General features: G+C 33.9%; 5 protein-coding genes and 2 pseudogenes across 5 annotated transcripts; 3 read left to right on the forward strand and 4 right to left on the reverse strand.

The window, feature by feature from the left end:
- Nucleotides 1-1,262: 1,262 nt before the first annotated feature.
- On the reverse strand, nt 1,263-3,248 carry LOC17889475 (annotated as a pseudogene).
- A 913-nt stretch (nt 3,249-4,161) lies between these two features.
- Nucleotides 4,162-6,838, reverse strand: LOC17889842 (transmembrane 9 superfamily member 10). Its single transcript, XM_006293311.2, has 6 exons — nt 6,694-6,838; nt 6,268-6,432; nt 6,070-6,179; nt 5,878-5,986; nt 5,690-5,802; nt 4,162-5,614 (listed from the first exon to the last, which is right to left on the reverse strand). The coding sequence occupies exons 1-6, from the start codon at nt 6,802-6,804 to the stop codon at nt 4,306-4,308; spliced, it is 1,917 nt and encodes a 638-aa protein (XP_006293373.2). The 5' UTR covers nt 6,805-6,838; the 3' UTR covers nt 4,162-4,305.
- Nucleotides 6,839-10,546: 3,708 nt separating this feature from the next.
- Nucleotides 10,547-12,572, forward strand: LOC17888699 (cytochrome P450 71B6). Its single transcript, XM_006293998.2, has 2 exons — nt 10,547-11,470; nt 11,738-12,572. The coding sequence occupies exons 1-2, from the start codon at nt 10,562-10,564 to the stop codon at nt 12,341-12,343; spliced, it is 1,515 nt and encodes a 504-aa protein (XP_006294060.1). The 5' UTR covers nt 10,547-10,561; the 3' UTR covers nt 12,344-12,572.
- A 487-nt stretch (nt 12,573-13,059) lies between these two features.
- LOC111830933 lies at nt 13,060-15,937 on the reverse strand (annotated as a pseudogene).
- Nucleotides 15,938-16,940: 1,003 nt separating this feature from the next.
- LOC17889559 (cytochrome P450 71B6) lies at nt 16,941-18,749 on the forward strand. Its single transcript, XM_006293316.2, has 2 exons — nt 16,941-17,876; nt 17,973-18,749. The coding sequence occupies exons 1-2, from the start codon at nt 16,968-16,970 to the stop codon at nt 18,576-18,578; spliced, it is 1,515 nt and encodes a 504-aa protein (XP_006293378.1). The 5' UTR covers nt 16,941-16,967; the 3' UTR covers nt 18,579-18,749.
- On the reverse strand, nt 18,463-20,107 carry LOC17888559 (short-chain dehydrogenase/reductase 2b). Its single transcript, XM_006294650.2, has 6 exons — nt 19,977-20,107; nt 19,649-19,901; nt 19,501-19,566; nt 19,233-19,403; nt 18,759-19,149; nt 18,463-18,549 (listed from the first exon to the last, which is right to left on the reverse strand). The coding sequence occupies exons 1-5, from the start codon at nt 19,994-19,996 to the stop codon at nt 18,769-18,771; spliced, it is 891 nt and encodes a 296-aa protein (XP_006294712.1). The 5' UTR covers nt 19,997-20,107; the 3' UTR covers nt 18,463-18,549; nt 18,759-18,768.
- Nucleotides 20,108-21,376: 1,269 nt separating this feature from the next.
- LOC111831242 lies at nt 21,377-21,844 on the forward strand. Its single transcript, XM_023785230.1, has 2 exons — nt 21,377-21,477; nt 21,736-21,844. Exons 1-2 carry the CDS (start codon nt 21,377-21,379, stop codon nt 21,836-21,838), a joined length of 204 nt encoding a protein of 67 aa, XP_023640998.1. The 3' UTR covers nt 21,839-21,844.
- The last annotated feature ends 124 nt before the right edge of the window (nt 21,845-21,968 follow it).

Here is a 21,968-nt window from a genome sequence, read left to right on the forward strand (position 1 = left end):
GGATACTTTCCAAATCTAATTTTAGGATTGTATTATATTCATAACTAATTATAAGATTTACTAATATTTCTCTAACTAATTTAATACAATCTATTTTAAAAATATTATTCTTCTTTCACTTTTATTTGAAATTATTTTTAATTTATGATATTATACTATACAATATAAATATTTAATAAAAATTTAACTTTTTTGCATATGTTGCAATTTGAATTTTTCAAAACGGACATATAATACTCAAGTACACTCGGTTAAATATTTTGGACAACGGTTTAAAATCATTATAAGTATGACCAATATTAAAACCATTGTTACATGAGCACATTTAATATTTCAAATAGTTTCAAAATATTATAAATAAAAGGTTCAAATATATAAAACTTTTAGAATTTCAAATATCGAAATATTTTTTTGAAGACATAAATGTAATTTTGGAGACATAATTTTATTGATAAAATATATTATATATCAAACTATGTAAATTTTAGATAATTCACGGGTAGTTTGTTAAAATCACAATTATAATGATAAAACGAGTTACGAATAATGTTTTTTACGAAATTAATTATGTTACGGGTTGGACTTTCAAAAAATATATTGTAAATATGTAATTTTTACGTATATTCCTACTTTTACTACAAAAATGGTCAAAATGAATAATTTATCGACAAATATTATTTCGTGCTGTTAAATTTTCACCGTGTTTTTAATTGTATCAAAACCAGTATATGATTATTTACTCGTTTTTCCATTATTATTTTATTTAAACTTATTATACAAATATATGATTTACCGTAATCGACTGCACTCTAACAAAATTAAAATGTAACATATTCTAATCCGATAAAAGTTATATATATGTAATTATTTCCTCTGCGCTGTAGCGCGGGTTCGAACCTAGTAACTAATGTGTGGGATAAACACGATGAGCTACTCTAGTATCAATGGATCAAGAGTTAGTAAACGTTGCTCGGATTTCAACTTGCTTATGTATCAATGGATCAAAAGAAAGATGAATTCAAAGACTTCAATTGAGAAAAGCTTTCTATATCAAAACAACCACCGTTCCCCTTATATAACTTAGAGTATTTATACTCTCTTAAATCAAAAACCCTAAAGGTCGAAGCTTGGAAACCAAACAAGACATACATCGTCATAGTTTAAAACCCAAACAATAGTTTATGAAAAGCCCAACAAAATAATAAGTAAATATTCGATAAAAGGAAAAGAAGAAGAGAGTAGTATGGTGCTGCATAATTTAACGTAGAATTACACACACAAAAGAGTTTCATTGAGAACACACGTTACACACCGTGACAAATTATTACAAACACGTACACATATATGCTTGAAAACTGCATAGCAAAAAAGACGAGAAAGTGCTCACTGAGCGGTTCTGATGACCATGATGGGTTTGTTTCTAACGGAACAATAATTCCATGAACCATTCATGCTTGTGTGAAACAAGGATATGTCCAATCACCAATCCGCAGAAGACACCAGGTCCATATGCTATAGCCGCTGCGATCCAGTTAATCACTTGTTCCTCTTTTGGTATATGATCCGGAACATAAGTTTTTCCACAAATTTCTTCGAGACCGTAGAGTTTGGGGTTGTCCATGAATGATGAACAAGTTTGCTCTTTAAACTTTTGGCCTTGTGGTATTGGACCTTCAAGATTGTTGTGGGAGAAATTCATGGTAAACAGAAAATAAAGCTTACCAAGATCTTCGGGTATCTGACCGAACAATTTATTTTGGGATAAGTCCAATGCCTTAAGGTTTTTCAAATCTGCCAATGATTGAGGTATATCACTTCTCAGTGCATTACTTGACAAGTTAAGAACACGTAATTCTTCTAACAATCCAATGGATTCAGGGATCTTTCCTGAAAATCTGTTTCTTGAAAAGTCAAATTCCTCTACAGAAGCATCAGCTGACATGACTGGAAGAGTTCCACTAAAACTATTGTTTCGTAGAATAAGTGTTCGAGGAAAATTAGTGAAATTCTCTAAACATTGAGGAATTGAGCCACTAAACCTATTGTTGGATAGATCTAAAGAAAGCTCTAACGAACTTCTAAGCTCGCAGATCCAATTGGGAAATGGTCCTTGAAATGAATTTGAATCAAGGTACGACTCAAAATATTGTTGGTGATCTGACACATGGTTTAAAACTGCTATTTCAAAACTGCTATCAAAACTGCTAAAAGAGTTGTGAGAAAGCTTCACCACCCCAACTCTCCAAAAGGAACCTGGTACTTTTCCTTCCAACTTATTGTTGGAAAGATCAAGGTAATTAAGGTTGACTAAGTGTGATATAGAGGTGGGGATTGGGCCTATGATCTTATTGTAACTAAGATCTAACTTTTCAAGATTGAGAAATTTAGAGATAGATTCAGGAACTAGGCCATCTAATGTATTGTGAGAAAGGTATATACGATTCAGCCTAGACGATGAAGATGTATTTCCAAACTCTATAGGTCCTCTGAACTTGTTTCCTTCTATATTAACCCCTAGTAGAGAAGGAATCATGAACAAGGATGTAGGAAACATCCCGGAAAATGAGTTTCCACTCGCATCAAAATACACCAAGCTGTGAAGTCCACTCATGTCAGGTGGAAGTTCTATGAAGTGATTATTAGAGATTTCAAGGTTGACCAATTTTGTTAAGTTGGCAAATGAAACAGGAATTTTGCCACTTAAGTTGTTTTTGCCAAGACTCAACTCACTTAGCTGGGTTAAGTTTCCAATTGAAGCTGGGACTTGACCAACTAATTCATTATCTAAAAGGTCAAGCTTCTTGAGATGAGAAAGGTTTCCAAATGAAGAAGGAATCTCTCCATAGAGTTTGCAAGAATATAAGATTAGGTGTTGAAGATAATGGAGTTTGAATAGACCACTATTTGGTTTCAAAGTGTTATTGAGAAAGACTCCAAAAAGGTTAAGTGAAATCACCTTGCCAGATTCAGCATCACACTTTACACCATTCCAAAAGCAGCAATCATTGCTCTTGTTCCATGAACTCAAATCATTAACACTTTGGTTGGATTCATTTATGGGAAACTCGTGTTTGAACTCCAGAAGAGCATCCCTCTGATCAAGGCGGCAATAATGGAGAGTAGGAGAAGCAAGTGTGTGTAGAACAAAGGAAAACAAGAAGAAGAAGCACAAGGTAACAAACGAACAAGGTTGCCATGGAATCATCATTACCTTCTTTTGTATTTAGTTTGTGTGGTTTACTTTGGGATGGGTTATGAATATGGTTTCTGGAGCTCTCTTTAAAAAGAACCAAAAAAAAAAATGTGCAACTCTTGACTTCAGACAAATCTACCGTCAACTGTCAACTGTGCCGCAAGTTTCCTCCCATAGACCATTGACTCGTTGCCTTCTATAAAAATGTGATGTTTCAGTACATTAAACACTCTATTGAGTGGACCTTGTCGATTTCATTATCTTGTTGACTATTCTTCAAACATAAGTGGGTATTATTTGCCCGATTTTGTAACCTTCGAATTTTTTTTATAAATTTCGACTCTCTTTTATAAATTAGTGGTTTAAAAGACCACTATGTAGTTTTAAAGAGTTGTTAAGAGGGATGTATCCATGTTAGATTGAAATCACCTTGCCAGATTTAGTATCACACACGTGACAACCATAAGCATGTGCCTGTGGGTTGGATTCATTCACTGGAAACTCGTGTTTGACCTCCAGAAGTGGTGGTGGTGGCAACGGTAAAGTGTTGGAGAAGCAAGAGTGTGTAGTTCGAAAGAAATCAAGAAGAAGATGTACAAGGTAGCAATAATGCCAGAAAAATAGAATAAGATTGGCTTGGAATCATCATTACTACCATTTTTTCTTTGTTGAGTTTTTGTGTAGGACGTAATAATAGGTTATGATGATTGCTTCTGTCCTAGGCTCTTTTTAAAAAGACGACTAAAAGTTGATTTTTCTACTCTTCCTATCCTCTCTAATCTCTATGATCAATGATTTGTCACTTGTCTCAAACTTGGGCACTAAGACCATCAAATTCGACTCATTCCTTCCACCTCATAATTAATCAGCACCCCACTCTACAGACTTTACGAGGTATGATTGATGGCAATAGCTGCAAGCCGATGTTATTATGAGACAATTGTTTTACTACACTTAAGCTTTATGTATGTTTACAATAAAATAAATTTTATGTGTACATATCCCAAAATTTATCACAATTTGTTTTCTAAAAAAAGAACTACAACAAGATTTTGTAGAACAATAATGGAAGGAGAAGTGAAAATAGCTTTCTCAGAATGTGATTCAAAAGATCAGTCAATCTTAACTGAAGAGTAGATAAGCCTGGTGAACCAAAAGCATGCGTAAAAACCAATTGCACCGGTGAAAACGAAGAAAACATATGAGACAATGAGCATATACCCGAAGTAGAGGATTGCAGAGGCGAGCTTCGTGATCTCTAGCTTAGTGTAGAAGTAAAAGGCGGCGTAAAGAAAGAGGTAAACCGCTGAAGAGCCTGATGTTAAGTAAGATCTCCACCACCATTGATAGTCTTCACTACAGAGCTGAAAATAACAGAGGACGACTGTGATCTCTGCGCAAGTGATGATCAAAATCACAAAGACGATGAAGAGGAACCCGAAGATGTAGTAGAATTGGTGAAGCCATATTGAGGTGAGAATGAAGAAGAGCTCGATGAAGACTGCACCAAATGGGAGAATGCCTCCTATCAAAATGGAGAAGATTGGGTTCATGTACCAGGCTTGTATTGGGATCTGCCTTGGGATCTTGTTGGTTTTCACTGGATCTTCCGGTGCAGGTTTTCTAAAACCGATGTAGGCACCGATGAAAACGAGCGGAACAGAGATGCCGAACCAGAGGACTACCAGGGCAAACATTGTACCAAACGGGACAGCACCAGATGACTTTTGTCCCCAGATTATGGCATTAAGGACGAAGAACACGACAAAGATTGTAGCAGGGAACATGAATGCAGTTTTCAGAGCGATTTTCTTCCATTCAGTTCCTCTTAACGTTTTGTAGAGGCGTGAAGACGCGTATCCTGCTAAGAGTCCCATGAAGACCCAAAGCAAAAGCATAGCTGTCATAAGACCACCACGGTTTGAAGGAGATAAAAAGCCAAGACAAGCAAAGATCATGGTGACAAGAATCATTCCAAAGCATTGAACTCCAGTGCCTGCATAGACACAGAGCAACTCCGGGTTTGTTGGCGGTCTGAAAACATCTCCATGTACTAATTTCCAACCCGTCTCTTCGAGGGCCTCTTCATGAGTCTCTAACTGATTGTAGTTGGAAATATCCCGGTAAAGTGTTCTCAGCATGATCATAGCAACCATACCAGAGAGGAAAAGAACAATCATCATGGAATTAACAATAGAGAACCAATGAATCTGATCATCAGCCATCAAAAGGTAAGTGTCCCACCTCGACGCCCATTTCACCTCACTTTCCTGGAAATCAACATCATATGTGAATATAATCTCGTTCCCTTCTTCAACCTCCTGAGGAGACTCAGAGTTAGTGACTGCACGCTTTGTATGTGGATCACATGTCGTTAACCGAGCCTTTTCATTCCATTCACCTTCATATTCATGCTTCACACTGCATTGAGATAAAAACCAGTACATGTTAATCTACACGAAACACAGTCAAGGTCCTTAAATCACAAAAAGGTACCTGAAAGGCTTGACTTCAAAGCCAACGATTCTTGAAGAATCGCTCTGTATATCTCTGTGATACCTAACAGTGAAGGTCAAGTGGTTGTGGATAAAATACTTCTCCTCCTTTTTCTACAGGAAAAATCAAATGAATAAGAACTCCTTCCATTGAAACATACACAGAAAAGTGTGATGATGAGCTCTTACACCAACAAATATCCCCTTGAGACCAACATGGAAACCATGCTGATACACTACAACATTGTCCTGATCTGGCCTTTTCACTGGAACAACTAGTGGAAGGTTATCCAAAATCCTACATAATAAACCAATCTTCCTCATAACAGCAATAACAAAACACATTCAACCAAAGGCGACAACAAAATCAAATCTCCTCACATGTTAACCCGATATTCATCAGCAATCTTCTCCTTCAACGCCTTGGCTGTCTTCTTATCGAGCTTTACGCGACAAACTGCAGAACACATCTGTGATTCCCTCATTTTAAACTGCAACAAAGAATCAAACAGACATTAAAAAAAATCTCATAAAACTACAATTCAGTCAAGAAACACACAGAAAGAAACAAGAACATACCACAAAAGGCGAGTTCTCAATTCGATCACCACGAAGAACTTCACCAAGATTCTCAGCACTATCAACAATATGATCTGGACGACAATAAGGAAGAGAGTAGTACGAATACGGAAGCTGAGTCTTTGTAGATGTCAGTTTATTAACTTTCACCATCAAAGCATCACCCTGAAATATTAAAAAAAAATCATAACTTCAAAGTAACTTAAGATCAAAATCGCCCAAATCTCACAAAACTAAACTACAAAAACAGAGCCGTCGAGTCAATTTTTAACAAGATTTCTCAATCAATTGCGTCGGATCTAAATCAGGAGCAAATCAAAGAATCAGTGTGAACCAAAACCCTAATAAGCCCAAATTTGAAGCTGCATTTTCAAAACACACAAGAGAGAAGACAGATTCAGATACAGAGGTAACTTTGTGACTAACCATTTGAAAATCTTGTGGAGCGACGCCGGGAAGGTAAAATCCATGGACATTGACATTGAGAACGACGAAGAAGAAGACAAGGGCTGAGATCAAAATCCGAACTTTCGCCATGGATGTGCTCGATTTCTTCTTCGTCTTCGTGGAGTGAGAGATTTCTTAAATGCAGGAGAATAGAGAAAGAGGGAAGAAACAGGGCAATTGGACGATTTATAGCCGTTAGATTGTTTTTAGTATTTTGTTTAATCTAATCAACGGTTGAGATTTCATCACTTGGAGCTGTCGGTGAATCTTCTTCTTTACCTCAGTTAATAATCAAATATCAAAGTCAACACTTTTTAAGGTAAAAAAATACAAATTTTAATTGACACTAGTAAAGTTTTACGTAACTATGAATCTTATACAGAAACGAATTTTTTAATTTTTGTTTTTTAGTTTAGTAGATTAGGTGAAACTTGTTAACGTAGCAAAGTAGAGTCGAGTTAGCTAGTGTGGAGGATACGAATAATTATGGAAAAGTATTGAAAATATAAAAGAAAAGTAAATAAATGGAATTTAAAACAATCAGAAGACCAATTTCGTTTGGTAAATGAGGGTGACATGCTAACAATTCTTAGCAGATTATGAAACCTACACATACCAAGAATAAAAGTAATCATGGGTATGATGATGATATGAATACGTGAATACAAATCTAAAGGCTTATAGCTCTTTGGTGTGTGAGATTAAAGTTTACAAGACGAGAAGAGAAGAGGTAGAATTAAAGAGATATATTCTCTGAAGGATCTTAGGTCGGTGTAAGAATTAAAATAGAGATGAATTAGTATCAAATTGAGTATACATCAAAGTTGTTACAAATAAGAGTTCAATCGATTTCTACTGCTTTAATGGCATGAAGCAGCGGTTGCTGTTAGGCATGTCAATCGGGCTGGTCCGGCCCAAAACCCGTAAAGCCCTTATATATGTGAGCCCGGTTTGATCCGGTTCGAAAAATTTTCGAACCTATATTTCAAAGTCTGGTCCGGCCCTAACAGGGTTACAAGACTTTTCGGGCTTTTTTGGGCTTTACTTACCGATAAAAAAATTAATTTTTAAATTCATAATAGTTTTTCAAAAACTATATTTAAAGATCTACTATAAAAAATAATGCTTCGAATTTAAAATAACTTATCAATATTTAATAAAACTAACTTAAATTAAGAGAAAAAAATAAAAACCAAATAAATTATTTACACTTTAACCCAATAAAACATGAAACTAAAATACTTTAAAGTATATGATAGAGTCAAAATTTAATATATATTTTGATGATTTCAAAATCATGATACCTATATATATTTAGTTTTAGCTTTGTTCAGTTCTGGCATATATAAATAAGAGAAAATATTATAGATAAAGATTTTAAAAGTAATAAGACTAGTAAGTAAATATGAAAACTATAACATTAATCAAATCTTTTAATCAAACTAAAATATTCAAAAAATTCAAAATTTATTTGTTTAAGGGTTTTTCGGGCCGGCCTGAGTCCAACCGGCTAAGCCCAAAAAAAATTTTAGCCGAATGGGCTTAATCCAAAAGGCCCAGTTTTTTCTGAACATATATATTTAAGCCCGAACCCGATGTTTTTCAGAGCCGGGCCAAACTAGCCTACGGGCTTTAACCCTATTTGACATGCCTAGTTGCTTTTTTGTCGCCATAACAAGAAACAAGAAACCAGAGAGATTTGATTGTCTCTGGTCTCTGGTATGGTGTTCATAAAACTATAGCTCTATCAGCTGTTTGAGAAGAACAACTCTCATTGTTACATGACCAGCTTCATCATCATGCATCAAAGGTGGATGTATGTGTGACTAATAAGATTGATACTAAATCAGTGTTGTGGAGCAAACTCTTTACGGTAGATATAGACATTTGTCGTCGTATGTTTTGGTCTTCTGTGAGTTTCTTCATCGGCGAGGAGAAAAAAATGGCTGTGGTTTGTGAGCCAATTGTAGCAGAGATGTGAGAAACAATACATTGGTTTGTTAAGGTTTACATGCATTAAAATATGACCAACTAATTGACATGTTTCAACGATTATATTACTAATTACTCATTTTAAACACTTCAAAATATAACAAAATTATGTATTTTAACCACTTTTCTGTAAAGTTTCCTTTTGGATATATATGTTTACAAATATAGTATCCCTAATTTTATCTTTACAATCTTTTGAAAATATTTTGTAAACAAGTATCCCTAATTTTATCTTTCTCTTGCTTAATCATTCTATGACTTTAATTTTACGTTAAAAGTACTTTAACCATTTTTTTTTATCTTTTGAAAATCTTAGTCATAGTAGTACGTACCCCTGATTTTATCTTTCTCTTGTTTAACCATTCCATGACTTCAATTTTCAAAAGAAAAAAAAAAATGACGATACTATCTGACTTTATCTCCTCGAATCATCCATCTTCCTTAAAATATTAAAATTCGAATCAAGTTGATAAGATTCAACCATAATGAAAACTTTACCTACTTACTTGGGACGTGCAGATGCATCATCACCACGTTTACAATGCTATATACATATATAGTTACACCAAACACTTTTATTTCATTGTAGTGATCCGATCCAAACCATATACATTTATCATTTGATCTATAACAAAATATTCATATATATACTTAGTTGGAACTTTTGCATCCACAACACACCACAAATTAATTTGATCTAACAAAATTGCATCCACAACCCTAATCAAAGAAAAAAAACGATTAGTTGTTTGATCGAACAAAATTGTTTCTACAACATAACACAAGAAAATGGCAAAAATTACTATTCAATCATAAAACAGTTTTTATATTATGTACAAACCTTTTCAACTATTCTGAATAAATTAAAACAGAAACATAAAAAAAGTCATTTGTTGTTTTGTTTCTATCGTTAAACCATAGACGTATCCTTCTTCAAATTGGTTATAGCCCAATTCATATATGGATGTAAACATTACTTTTCAGAGATAGGAGGCATAAAGACATAATAACTAAATTCATTTTGTGATAAAGACATTTATTGGTTGTAATATGCAATTTAACCAACGGTGTGTATGTTGATTGGTGGATAATTACGCTCACAGATATGTTCTCTTCTCTAATATCAGACTTGAGCCATGGGGATTAGAAATTCTGGTCTGAAGACTTTGAATCCCAGCCCTCCATTTTAGAAACGAAAAAAAAAAAAAAAACTCAATTATATTATTATTTAGGTTTGAAGTCAAGGTTTGAATCGTGATACATCGATTCAAAGTAATCATACTTGAGACTTGACCATTGAATATAAGAGAAATATCTTTAGATATCATATTTTAATTTATATTTTTCTAAAGTATCTCAAATTTTTTTCTAAAAATATCACAATTTTTTTTCTCAAAAATACCATAAAAATTTTATTTTAAAAAAATATCATAAACAAAAAAATTAAATTTTAAAAATGTAAAAAAATTATGATTAGGTTGACTAATTATATTTGAAGTGTAGTTTTAAGCATATAATTTAGTATTTAGGATATAAAATTTAGTTTTGAATGTTAAAAACTTAAGTTTTAATTGTGTTATTTATTTTAGTGGTATTTAAGAAAATTATACGTATAATATAGATTAATTTACACTTCTCTTCAAGGTTACCTTTAATGACCCGTCTCTTGTGTTCAATATATGTAGACTACAAGGTAAACGTCTTACTCAAACATGTCACCATGTGGTCAAGAGATGTCTTTACAAACAAAACTCTATATTTAATCCACGTATAACGGCGCATATATTTTAGTATATATATATGGTCTCGTAACACAAACACAAACACAAAAACAAAAAGATCATAACAAAAGCAAATGTCGATACTCACGTTCCCAATGTCCACTGAGTTGCTTGCATGGCTTGTTCTACTTTTACTTCCTTCACTTCTCATAATCTTTCTTCTTCGTCGTTCACCTAAAAACCTACCACCATGTCCACCAAGATTACCTATCTTAGGAAACATCCACCAGCTTGGATCACTCCCTCACCGTACCCTTAGAGATCTCTCTCTCAAATACGGCCCTGTCATCACCGTCTACCTCGGAAGCGTACGTACGGTGGTTGTAAACTCTCCCGAGACGGCTGAGGAGGTTTTAAAACTCCATGACTCCGAGTGTTGCACTCGCCCGAAGCTATCAATCACCAAGACCTTTTTCTATGATGGACTTGGTTTAGGGTTTACTAAATGGGGTGATTACTACAGAGAAGTACGTAAACTCTGTGTTCTTGAACTCTTCTCTGTCAAAAGAGCCAACTCGTTTCGGAACCTTAGAGACGAGGAGCTAGGTCGGCTCCTTAACTCGTTGTCTGACTCTGCGGCTGCTGGTACTTCCGTTGATCTCAGCAAAATGCTGATCAAGTTCGTGGCGAGTTTTACGTGTAGGATGGCGTTCGGGTTGAGTTTTCTCGGGAGTGATATTGATAACGACAGGTTTTTGGAGGTGTTCATGGAGGCCAACAGAGTCATCGGGAAATTCGCGGCTGCCGATATATTCCCAAGCTTTGGTTGGATCATTGATAGGATCAGCGGGCTTGAGTCTAGCCGGAAGAAGGGTTTTAAAGATCTTGATACGTTTTATCAGAAAGCTATTGTTGATCATAGGGAAAAGAAGAGAACTGAAGAACGTGAGGATTTGATTGACGTGTTGCTCAAGTTACAGAGTCAAGAAACCAAACTTGGTTCTAATAGGATCACTGATACACATATCAGAGCTATTCTTATGGTACGTTTTTAATACAATTGATTTTTAGACATAAGCTCTGTTCGTGCCTGGCTTTTAGATGCAAAATCAGGATTTAATTGGATTTTTTTTTTTATAATCATTTTGATATAAAATAATGAGACTACAAAAATAAAAATATAACATAGTTCGATGTGATAGGCCGCATATATTTATGGATATTAGTCAGTGCTGCAGTGTGGATCCGATCCTAAGTTTTGTTCTTAGTAAATAGATTTTAAGACATAAGCATTGTTCTTTTCATTTCAGGATTTGTTCCTAGCAGGAGTAGACGCAACTGCAATCACTATAGATTGGACAATGGCAGAGCTTGTAAGACACCCAAGAGTGATGAAGAAAGTGCAAGCTGAGATCCGTGAACGCGTAGGAGACAATGGTACAGTGACTTACGATGATCTTGAGGGTCTAGAATATATGAAAATGGTGCTCAAGGAGACTTGGAGGTTACACATACCAAGTCCAATCTTGATTCCTAGAGAAGCAATGACCAAATTCACGATCAGAGGTTATGACATTTACCCTGGAACGCGTATTCATGTCAATGCATGGGCTATTGGTCGTAATCCTGATGCATGGAAGGATCCTGAGGTGTTTTTCCCTGAAAGATTCATTGGTAGCACTGTGGATACTAAAGGGACGAGTTATGAGCTGTTGCCGTTTGGGAGCGGACGCAGAGGTTGTCCCGCTATGTACATGGGACTAAGTACGGTGGAGTACGCAGTGGCGAATCTTTTGTATCATTTTGATTGGATACCGACAGGGGAAGTGAGTGTTGAAGAAGCACCTGGTCTCACTAGCCATAGGAAGCATCCTCTTCAAGTTGTTCCTGTTAGTGTTAAGAACCGCAAGCTTTAAGAGAGTTGGAAACGCAAAACACAGTTTGCAATGAATAAGGTTTAATAGGCCATAAGCCCATAAGCATATGGCTCAACACAATATGTACTTTTATTTATGGCTCAACAGAATATGTACTTTATTTACCAAAAAAAAAACACAATATGTACTTTTATTTATGAATTTATGTAATGCTTTCAAACAATAAATCTCATTTACATTAATAAAATTTGGATTGATTATGTACTAAGACCATCTTCAATGGATTTTCTTATTTTTGCCTTTTAAAATACAGGAAATCTATATATAATATAAATGATTTTTAATACCAATGTATACCTCTATTTTTTTCTCTAAAAATGAATATTCTATATAGATTATATTTCTATTTTAGTATTAATACATTTTACTTATGATATTTGCAAATTAACCCATTTATTTTTAACTTATTATATACATAAATTTTGCAAATTAACCTATTTACTTAAAAAAACATTCTACAACTGAAAATGTTTCACTTTGAAATAAAAGAAAACAATTTTTTATTGAATTATTTTGGTTCTAAGTTATAAAAGTTTAAAATCCAACTATTTTTATCAATATTTTTAAATATTTTATTATGTTGTTAATTATAATTAAAAAGTATTTATTTTAATCATAAATAATAAAGGTTAAAGTTAAATAACTACTTTGCAATTTAAAAAGTTAGGACTCTATTATAGAAGAAAAAATAGAGTTCATCTAATGACTTTATAAGCCCAATCTTTTGTCCTAACTGTATCTTCTTTAAAATCATTGAGAAATTGGTTGATCACTTTGTCGATTCTTTCCTCCGTGAGATTCTCTGCGTCGTTCAAGATCCCTTTCGCCCATTCGTTTAGCAAATTCTGGTGAACAAACATTAATCAATACTAATGTACAATAAAGTTTCTCTTCCAGCATCTCTCAAGCCTTCTTGATATCATACCTTTACTTAACCCATGAAGGATGATACATCAACGATTCTTTTTCTTGGAGAATCAGATAACCGCAAAAGAGGAATAAACACCTCGCACATACTTTTTGATCCATAATACAGTTAATTGTGATGCACTCTTCAGCTAGCTCATACGTCTCCGTGATAGTCCTATCTTGCATTGTAATATAACAAGAAAACATGAAACTTGACAAAGATTTATAATCATTAGATCAACTGCTTAAACGCAAAAGATTCTTGATGTCCCTGTCCCTGATCTTAAACCATCAACATAAGTGATTACACCACCAACTCCTGCATTACTAATATGTAAAAACAATCAAAAGATCACTCAATATAACAGACAACGTAATAAGAGGAAATTCAGCAATAAAGACTCTCTTGCTTTTAAGACCTGTTACAGAGGAAACTGATCAAAAGAGTGTAACTAATTGATCGTACCAAGATGTCGAGTTTTCCGAATTGGGTTTTCGCAAAGGCAGCAAGAGAAGTGACGCTAGCAGGATCAGACACATCAAGCTGATGAAAGAGAATGCTTGATCGGAAATACCAAGCTATGTTTTCAATGTCTCAACAGCTTCAAGTCCTCTTCTATCATCTCTATATGTCAGAACAACCCTAATCCCTTTCTTTGCTAATTGTCTACATATCTCCAATCCAATTTCTCTGTTCCAATCAAACCAATGTTTCACTCTCTTTTTATATAAAAGAAAACCATTGTTTAGATATCCAATTAGATGATACGGCCATACGGGCCGACAATGGTGTTTTACTAGTGACACCCGGCCCGGTGTCTAAATATTAAATAATAATTAAAGTAATATTAATTTATTCAAAGATCTCTCATTAAATTATATTTAATTATTGTTTTCTCCAATTCTTTAAAGCATGTTCAATGGTAACCCATTAAAAATGTCTTAAAAATGAATAATGATGTTCTATGTAAATTTAATTTAAGACATTCACAAAAATGTTTAATTTAAGACACTTTTCTTATATATTGGACCAAAATTTTCAATAAACTAGATTATTATATTTTTAACACCCATCTTTAAGACACCTTAAATATCTCCATTACACATGGTCTAAGTGTCCTAAAACCGATTAAGCTCACCGGAAACTATATCATTCAATGGATACTTCAGTCTCTGGAAAATTATAATATGTATCACAATGAGATTGAACATGAATACAATGTAAACTTTAGATTCAGATCCAGTCCACAAAAATAAAGACAAGTTATGGAGAAGAAAATATAAAAGCATAAAACCAATGAGCTATAGTAATATGAAGCAAACAGCCTAAAAACGAATCAAATCCTTTTGATTTTTCCCTCATTGGAATCAGATTTTAACAAGGAAAATTCTATTAAATACCACTAAAATAAGTATTTTTCCAAAAATATTATTATGAAGTTTATTTTTCAAAAATATCACTAAAATACAATTTTTTTCAAAATTACCACAAAACTAAAACTTAAATTTTTCATATTCAAAACTAATTTTTTAAATCCTAAACATTAAACCTACCCCTAAAAACTATACCCTAAATATAAATAGTCAACCCAAACATTAAAAAAAATTCTACATCTTCAAAATTCAAATTTTTATGTTTATGGTATTTTTGGAAATATAAAAATTTTGTGGTATTTTAGGAAAAAAAAAACAAATGGTATTTTGGAAGAAAAACTTAAATCATGCTATCTTAGGAAATTTCTCTTTTAACAACGGAGAAAGAATAGGATGGAAATAGAAGATTCACATATGGATCAAGGGTTCAAAATTGATTATCATAGAGGAAAAGTTTTGTGGTCTATGTTGTATCAAGAGAGAGAGATAGTTTTGTCAATACAAAGGAAAAAAACATAAATACAAACCAATGAAGTTTTGAAAAGTGTCTATAATGTCTTTATGCGGTTCTTGACTATTTTCAATAATTTTTCTTTTTTACTTTTCTTTAGTTTTATTATTTTTTAAGTTTAAGACACCCATTTAATTTCACTCTTAGAACTGTTCCGAGTATCTTCAATTAGATATTCCTTTCTCTTCAAAAAGATCTTAAGTTTATATTAAAAATTTGAACTTAGACATCCATAAAATGATTAGTGAAGGTCTTACCAAAAAAAAAAATGATTAGTGAAGGTGGTCTTAGAGATTTTGGTCAGAAAACTCTAAACCCCTCCATGTTAGAAAGTCCAAAAGAAAAAGAAAGTCATCAATCATGTTTAGGATTAAAGTCAAGGTTTGAATCTTGATACATCGATCCAACTAATGTTACATACACATTCTCCGGAGATTAGTCTTACTCTACAATTTTCCGTTTGTAGATTAGTCTTGTTCAACAATGTAAAGTATATGGTAATTGGTAAACGTATATGAATTGGTTAAAGCCCAATTCATATATCCATATATAAACGTTACTTTTTCAGAGATGGGCATATATACAATGATACAAACATGAATAACTAAAACATGAATACACATTTAGTGGTTGAAATACGCAATTTAACCAACGGTAATTAAGTTAATTTTCGAGACCGTAGAGATTTGACACATATGTTCTCTATTGTAAATATCAGCGTAGACCAGTTTCGGACCATGGGGCTTCAATTTTCTGTTCTGAAGACTTTATACCTCCATGTTTGGAAAAATAAAATAACTCAATTATATTTAGAATTAAAGTCAAGGTTTGAATCTTCATACATCGATCCAAATTAATCATAGTTGACACTTGACAATTAAAATATTAGCATTATAAGATATGTATACATATTTTTAAAAAATAATTAGGCGCTAGTCCAACAATCGAGTTAGCGTCCTAAAAAATAAAAAATAAATAAAAATTAGGTAGACCATCTCTATTGGTGGAATTATAATCAAGAAAAGGACATGTGTGAAAAATAATATTGGTACCATTTCTATAGTCTTCATATTAAGCAACCAAAATTTTTTTTTTCTCTCGAAGTTTTTATTTTTGATTAATTTTAATTTTTGAGTAATTTTCTTTAGCATCTCCCTTGTTGGACATGTTCTTAAAGACTAGTTTTAGAGTCGACCAAAAAAAAAAAAAGAGACTAGTTTTAGAACTGTTTTATTAACTAATAAATATATAATTTATATAGTTCATTAAAAACCAATAATATTAATTTCAAAATTTTAGGAAACAAATGAAAACATATTTTTTAAAAACTAAATTTATTATTTTTTATTAAAATTATTATAAAACAAATCAGAAATTAAAATTATTATAAAACATACCAATTTCTCAATCTAAATATTGAATAACCAAACCAAAAAATTGTTTTATATTTGTAATCTAAAAATACACAGATTAGACAGAGAGTAATCAGATTAAACAGAGAGTAATCAAATTAAAACGGATTCGAGACCTATAAGATGGGCTTAACGATTACACGAACCGTAATCACAACAAGGAGATTAGTTTACACTACTGTTCAAGGTTCCCTATAATGACCGTTTCTCGTGTTTAACATTGTAGACGTAAATGTCAAACATGTCAGCATGTGGTCGAGATATGTCTTTTACAAACAAAACTTTAAAATTTTAATCAACGTACGTACGTCACATGTATTATAGTATATATTAATCAGCATGTGATATGGGTAACACAGACACACATACCTAATATAATAGAAGATAAAATAAACAAATGTCACTATTCTCTTTCCCAATGATCTCCACTGAGTTGCTTCCATGGCTTCCACTACTTTTACTACCACCACTTCTCATCATCTTTCTTCTTCGTTCACCTAAAAATCTTCCACCAGGTCCACCAAGATTACCTATCTTAGGAAACATCCACCAGCTTGGATCTCTTCCTCACCGTACTCTAAGAGATCTCTCTCTCAAGTATGGCCCTGTCATCACCGTCTACCTTGGAAGCGTACGTACGGTGGTTGTTCACTCTCCGGAGACGGCGGAGGAGGTTTTAAAACTCCATGACTCGGAGTGTTGCACTCGTCCCAAGCTATCGATCGCTAAGAGCTTTTTCTATGATGGACTTGGTCTAGGGTTTACTCGATGGGGTGATTACTACAGAGAAGTTCGTAAACTCTGTGTTCTTGAACTTTTCTCTGTCAGACGAGCCAATTCGTTTCGGTACATTAGAGACGAGGAGCTGAGTCGACTCGTCGACTCGTTGTCTGACTCGGCGGCGGCTGGATCTTCCGTTGATCTGACGGCGAAGATGGTCAAGTTCGTGGCGAGCTTTACGTGTCGGATGGCGTTTGGTCTAAGTTTTCAAGGGAGTGGTATGGATAACGAGAGGTTTTTTGAGCTGTTCACGGAGGCCAACACAGTCATCGGCAAATTCGCGGCGGCGGATATTTTCCCAGGGTTTGGCTGGATCATTGATCGGATCAGTGGGCTTGAATCTAGCCGGAGGAAGAGTTTTAAAGATCTTGATACGTTTTATCAGAAAGCTATTGTTGCTCATAGGGAAAACAAGAAAACTGAAGAACGTGAGGATTTGATTGACGTATTGCTCAAGTTACAACGTCAAGAAACCAAAATTGGTTCTAATAGGATCACTGATGCACATATCAAAGCGATTCTTATGGTAAGTTTTATATAAATAGTTTTTTAAGACATAAGCTCTGTTCGTGTCTGGCTTTTAGACATAACTACATATGGATTGTTCTTTTTTTCATTTCAGGATTTGTTCGTAGCGGGAGTAGACACATCTGCAATCAGTATGGATTGGACAATGGCAGAGCTTGCAAGACACCCAAGAGTGATGAAGAAAGTACAAGCCGAGATTCGTGAACGCGTAGGAGACAACGGTATAGTGACTTACGATGATCTTGAGGGTCTAGAATACCTGAAAATGGTAATCAAGGAGACTTGGAGGCTACACGCAACGAGTCCAATCCTGATTCCTAGAGAAGCAATGACCAAATTCAAGATCAAAGGCTATGACATTTACCCTGGAACGCGTATTCAAGTCAATGCATGGGCGATTGGTCGTAGCCCTGATGTGTGGAAGGATCCAGAGGAGTTTATTCCAGAGAGATTCATTGGTAGCAATGTCGATAGTAGAGGGACGAGTTATGAGCTGTTGCCGTTTGGGAGCGGACGCAGAGGTTGTCCCGCTATGAACGTGGGATTAAGTACTGTGGAGTACGCATTGGCGAATCTTTTGTACCATTTTGATTGGAAAGTGACAGAGGAAGTGAGTGCTGAAGAAATAGCTGGTCTCACTAGCCATAGGAAGCATCCTCTTCACCTTGTTCCTGTTAGGGTCATCAACCGTAAGCTTTAAGAGTGTTGGAAACGCAAAACACAGTTTGCAATGAATAAGGATTAATAAAGTTTCCCTCTTTGAATCTTCAGTATACTTATGGCTCAACACAATATGTAATTTTATTTATAAGTTTATGTCAAGCTTTCAAACAATAATTATCATTTACATTAATAAAATTTGGATTGATTTTATACTAACCTACAAAGATTTAGAACTCTGAAACTTGATGGCGATCAAAGAAACAACCAGAAGGAGATTCTTTATGTGGAAGCAAAGCCAACATCACAGGACTTGATGCTCCTTCTTCAACAGACAAAACTCCAGTCTTGAAATTAATATCCGTCTTAACAAATCCAGGACAAACCGAGGTTACACGAAACTCGGGATGTTTCTTCGCCAGGATCCTTGTGTAACCATTCAAACCGGCTTTCGAAACCACGTAAGCAGACATAACATAAGCCCAATCTTTTGCCTTTACAGTATCATCTTTCAAATCACTGAGAAGTTTGTTGATCACTTCATCAATTCTTTCCTCCGTGAGATTCTCTGCGTCGCTCAAGATCCCTTTCGCCCATTCGTTTAGTAAATTCTGGCGATCGAACAATAATCAATACTAATGTAAAAAAAAAAAGTTACTCTTCCAACATCTCTCAAGCATTCTTGATATCATACCTTAACTTGACCCATGAAGGATGATACATTAACGATTCTTGGAGAATCAGATAACCGCAAAAGAGGAATAAACGCTCCACACATTCTCTTTGATCCATAATAGTTAATCTTGATACATTCTTCAGCTAGCTCATACGTCTCTGTGATAGTTTCCTCCCACTTGAAACCTTCCTGCAATGAAGAAGCAACAAGAAAGCATTAAACTTGACAAAGATCCATCAAACACTATATCATAAGATCAACTGCTTAAACACATAAAGACTCTTACTTTCCCTGTCCCAGCTCTTAAAGCATCAACATCAGTGATTACACCACCAACCCCTGCATTATTAATCTGCAAGAAGAGGATTTATCAATAAAGACTCTTGCTTTAAAGACCTGTTACAGAGGAACTGATCAAAAGAGTGTAATCGTACCAAGATATCGAGTTTTCCGAATTGGGTTTTCACAAACTCAACAAGAGAAGTGACACTAGCAGGATCAGAGACATCAAGCTGATGAAAGACAATGCTTTGATCAGAAATACCAAACTCTGTCTTCAATGTCTCAACAGCTTCGAGTCCTAATCTATCATCTCTAGATGTCAGAACAACCCTAATCCCTTGGTTAGCTAATTGTCTGCATATCTCAAATCCAATTCCTCTGTTCCCTCCAGTAACTATAGCAAATCTACAAAACCCAGAACTAAAATCTGATAAACTAAATCAGAACTAAATCAAGAACTAAGTGAAGATTGAGTTATACCTTGGTGTTTCCTCAGCCATTTTGAAACCTATTTTTTTTTTCTGGGTTTCAGTTTAGACAAAATGTTACAAACGAAATGTGGTAGCTAGTGAAGCCACGTAGTTCAGAAATTGGAACGTAAAGAGTGAGTGGCCATAAACAAATCCGTTACCGTTGACGTTGAAATGATTAGCATACCAAATGAAACCAATTCGAAGAGGGAACCGAAAAGAGAGAGATATTATGAGTATTATGAGTATTTTACTCATAATGAGTAAACAAATTATGAATATTATGAGTATGATATTATGAGTATTATGAATAAAACAAATTATGTTTTATGAATATTATGAGTATTATGAATATTATGAATATTATGAATATTACGAAAAGAGAGAGATATTATGAGTATTATGAATAAAACAAATTATGTTTTATTCTCCTTAAAGTGTAAAATGAGTATTACAAGTGTATTATATACTATACTAATGTAAGCTAAAGTATAAAGCTAATATGAGCTGAGTAAAATACTCATAATACTCATAATAAGAGACGAGGTTCGTGCGGGTGTCTATAATAGCCGGCCAATAATTTCAACGTTGAATAGTTTTGGTTAGGCTTTGGCGTTTGGGTATTCGGGTTGATTCCGGTTCGGTTTCTAATATTTTGGGAATGTGATCCTCAAAGACGAAGTTTACAAGGAATTGAGGAACCAAAGAGTACATAACATAATTTGTATAAGGTGTAAACTTTTTCTTTAGCTACACGATCGGCAACCTGATTGTTTCTTCTTTGTGTCTATTGAAATTCCACTGATACAATTTTCTTTTTGAAATGAAGAATCTCCCGTATCCAGTTGTGAACCTTGAAATTGTAGGTTTATGGTCAGTGCGAGAGGTATTTTAAAGTCTTGATTCGGATTTGGTTTGGTTCTGGACGTTTTGAGTTTGGTTTTTGGATATTAAAAAACACCATTTCCACCCACTACATAAAAGTGATTTAGATGCTTTATGTACTTTTTAAGGGTAATTAATCTTTAGCCTAAAAATCACATATACGAAATTTGTTTCCAAGTGAGAACCACTTTGTTCTTCATACAGTATATATATAACTTTTATTAAGTTAGACTAATTAGTAGAAGACATTTAAGTACATAAAGCCACTTTGCATTACATTGTCAAGAGTCACACGCCTTTCATTGTATACATTGAACATAAAACACGTTGAGCCTAATAATAAATAATATCAAGGTTCACATTTCTCTTTTCATAACACGCGGTACGATTCCGAACCAAACCATTTTGACTTTGTTTCATTTAATAAAATAGAACATTGCACAACGTGGATGTTCATTTATCTATATATATATACTACGAATTGAACATTTTGAATCCATACTTTTTCAATCAACCCAAAAAGAAATGTGTAAACTCTTCGTTTGCTTACTAACTTTGAGCTTTCTCTTGCTCTCTGGACTATCAAACACAGCATTGGCTCGAGTACAATATGAATCTTCAAATCCAAGTAAACTTTTTTTTTATATTCCGAGTAATTTTTTTATTAGTTTGAATATCCGATTTGGTATGATTGTAGTTTACATGTAGGTCTTAGAAAATAGAGATGTTGAATGAAATAAAATCGAATATATGTTATTTTAGTTTTGGTTTTACTTTGGACTTTAGGTTTTTATTCCATGTTTGTAAAATATATATGTTCAATAAATGATAATCAAATTTGATTTGTTAATGGTTTGTTATGTTTTTTTTTTTTATGTTTGGAAAAAAATAGGAAACAGGGTTTGGGATCAGAAGAAGATCTTCAACTCTATGAAGGTTCGTGTACGTCCCAGTGCATCATCTCGTGGACCTGGCCAAACCAATTAGTTCTGGCCAATAAAATATATGCTATAAACTAGAATAACTAATTCAAAATTTTTAAAAAAATATATATTCAAAACATTGATACATATATGTTTTAGAAATCGCATAGTAAATATATATGCTCATTTGTAAA

The sequence above is a fragment of the Capsella rubella genome, unplaced genomic scaffold (genome assembly GCF_000375325.1).
Source record: "Capsella rubella cultivar Monte Gargano unplaced genomic scaffold, Caprub1_0 scaffold_4, whole genome shotgun sequence".
Classification (NCBI taxonomy): Eukaryota; Viridiplantae; Streptophyta; class Magnoliopsida; order Brassicales; family Brassicaceae; genus Capsella; species Capsella rubella.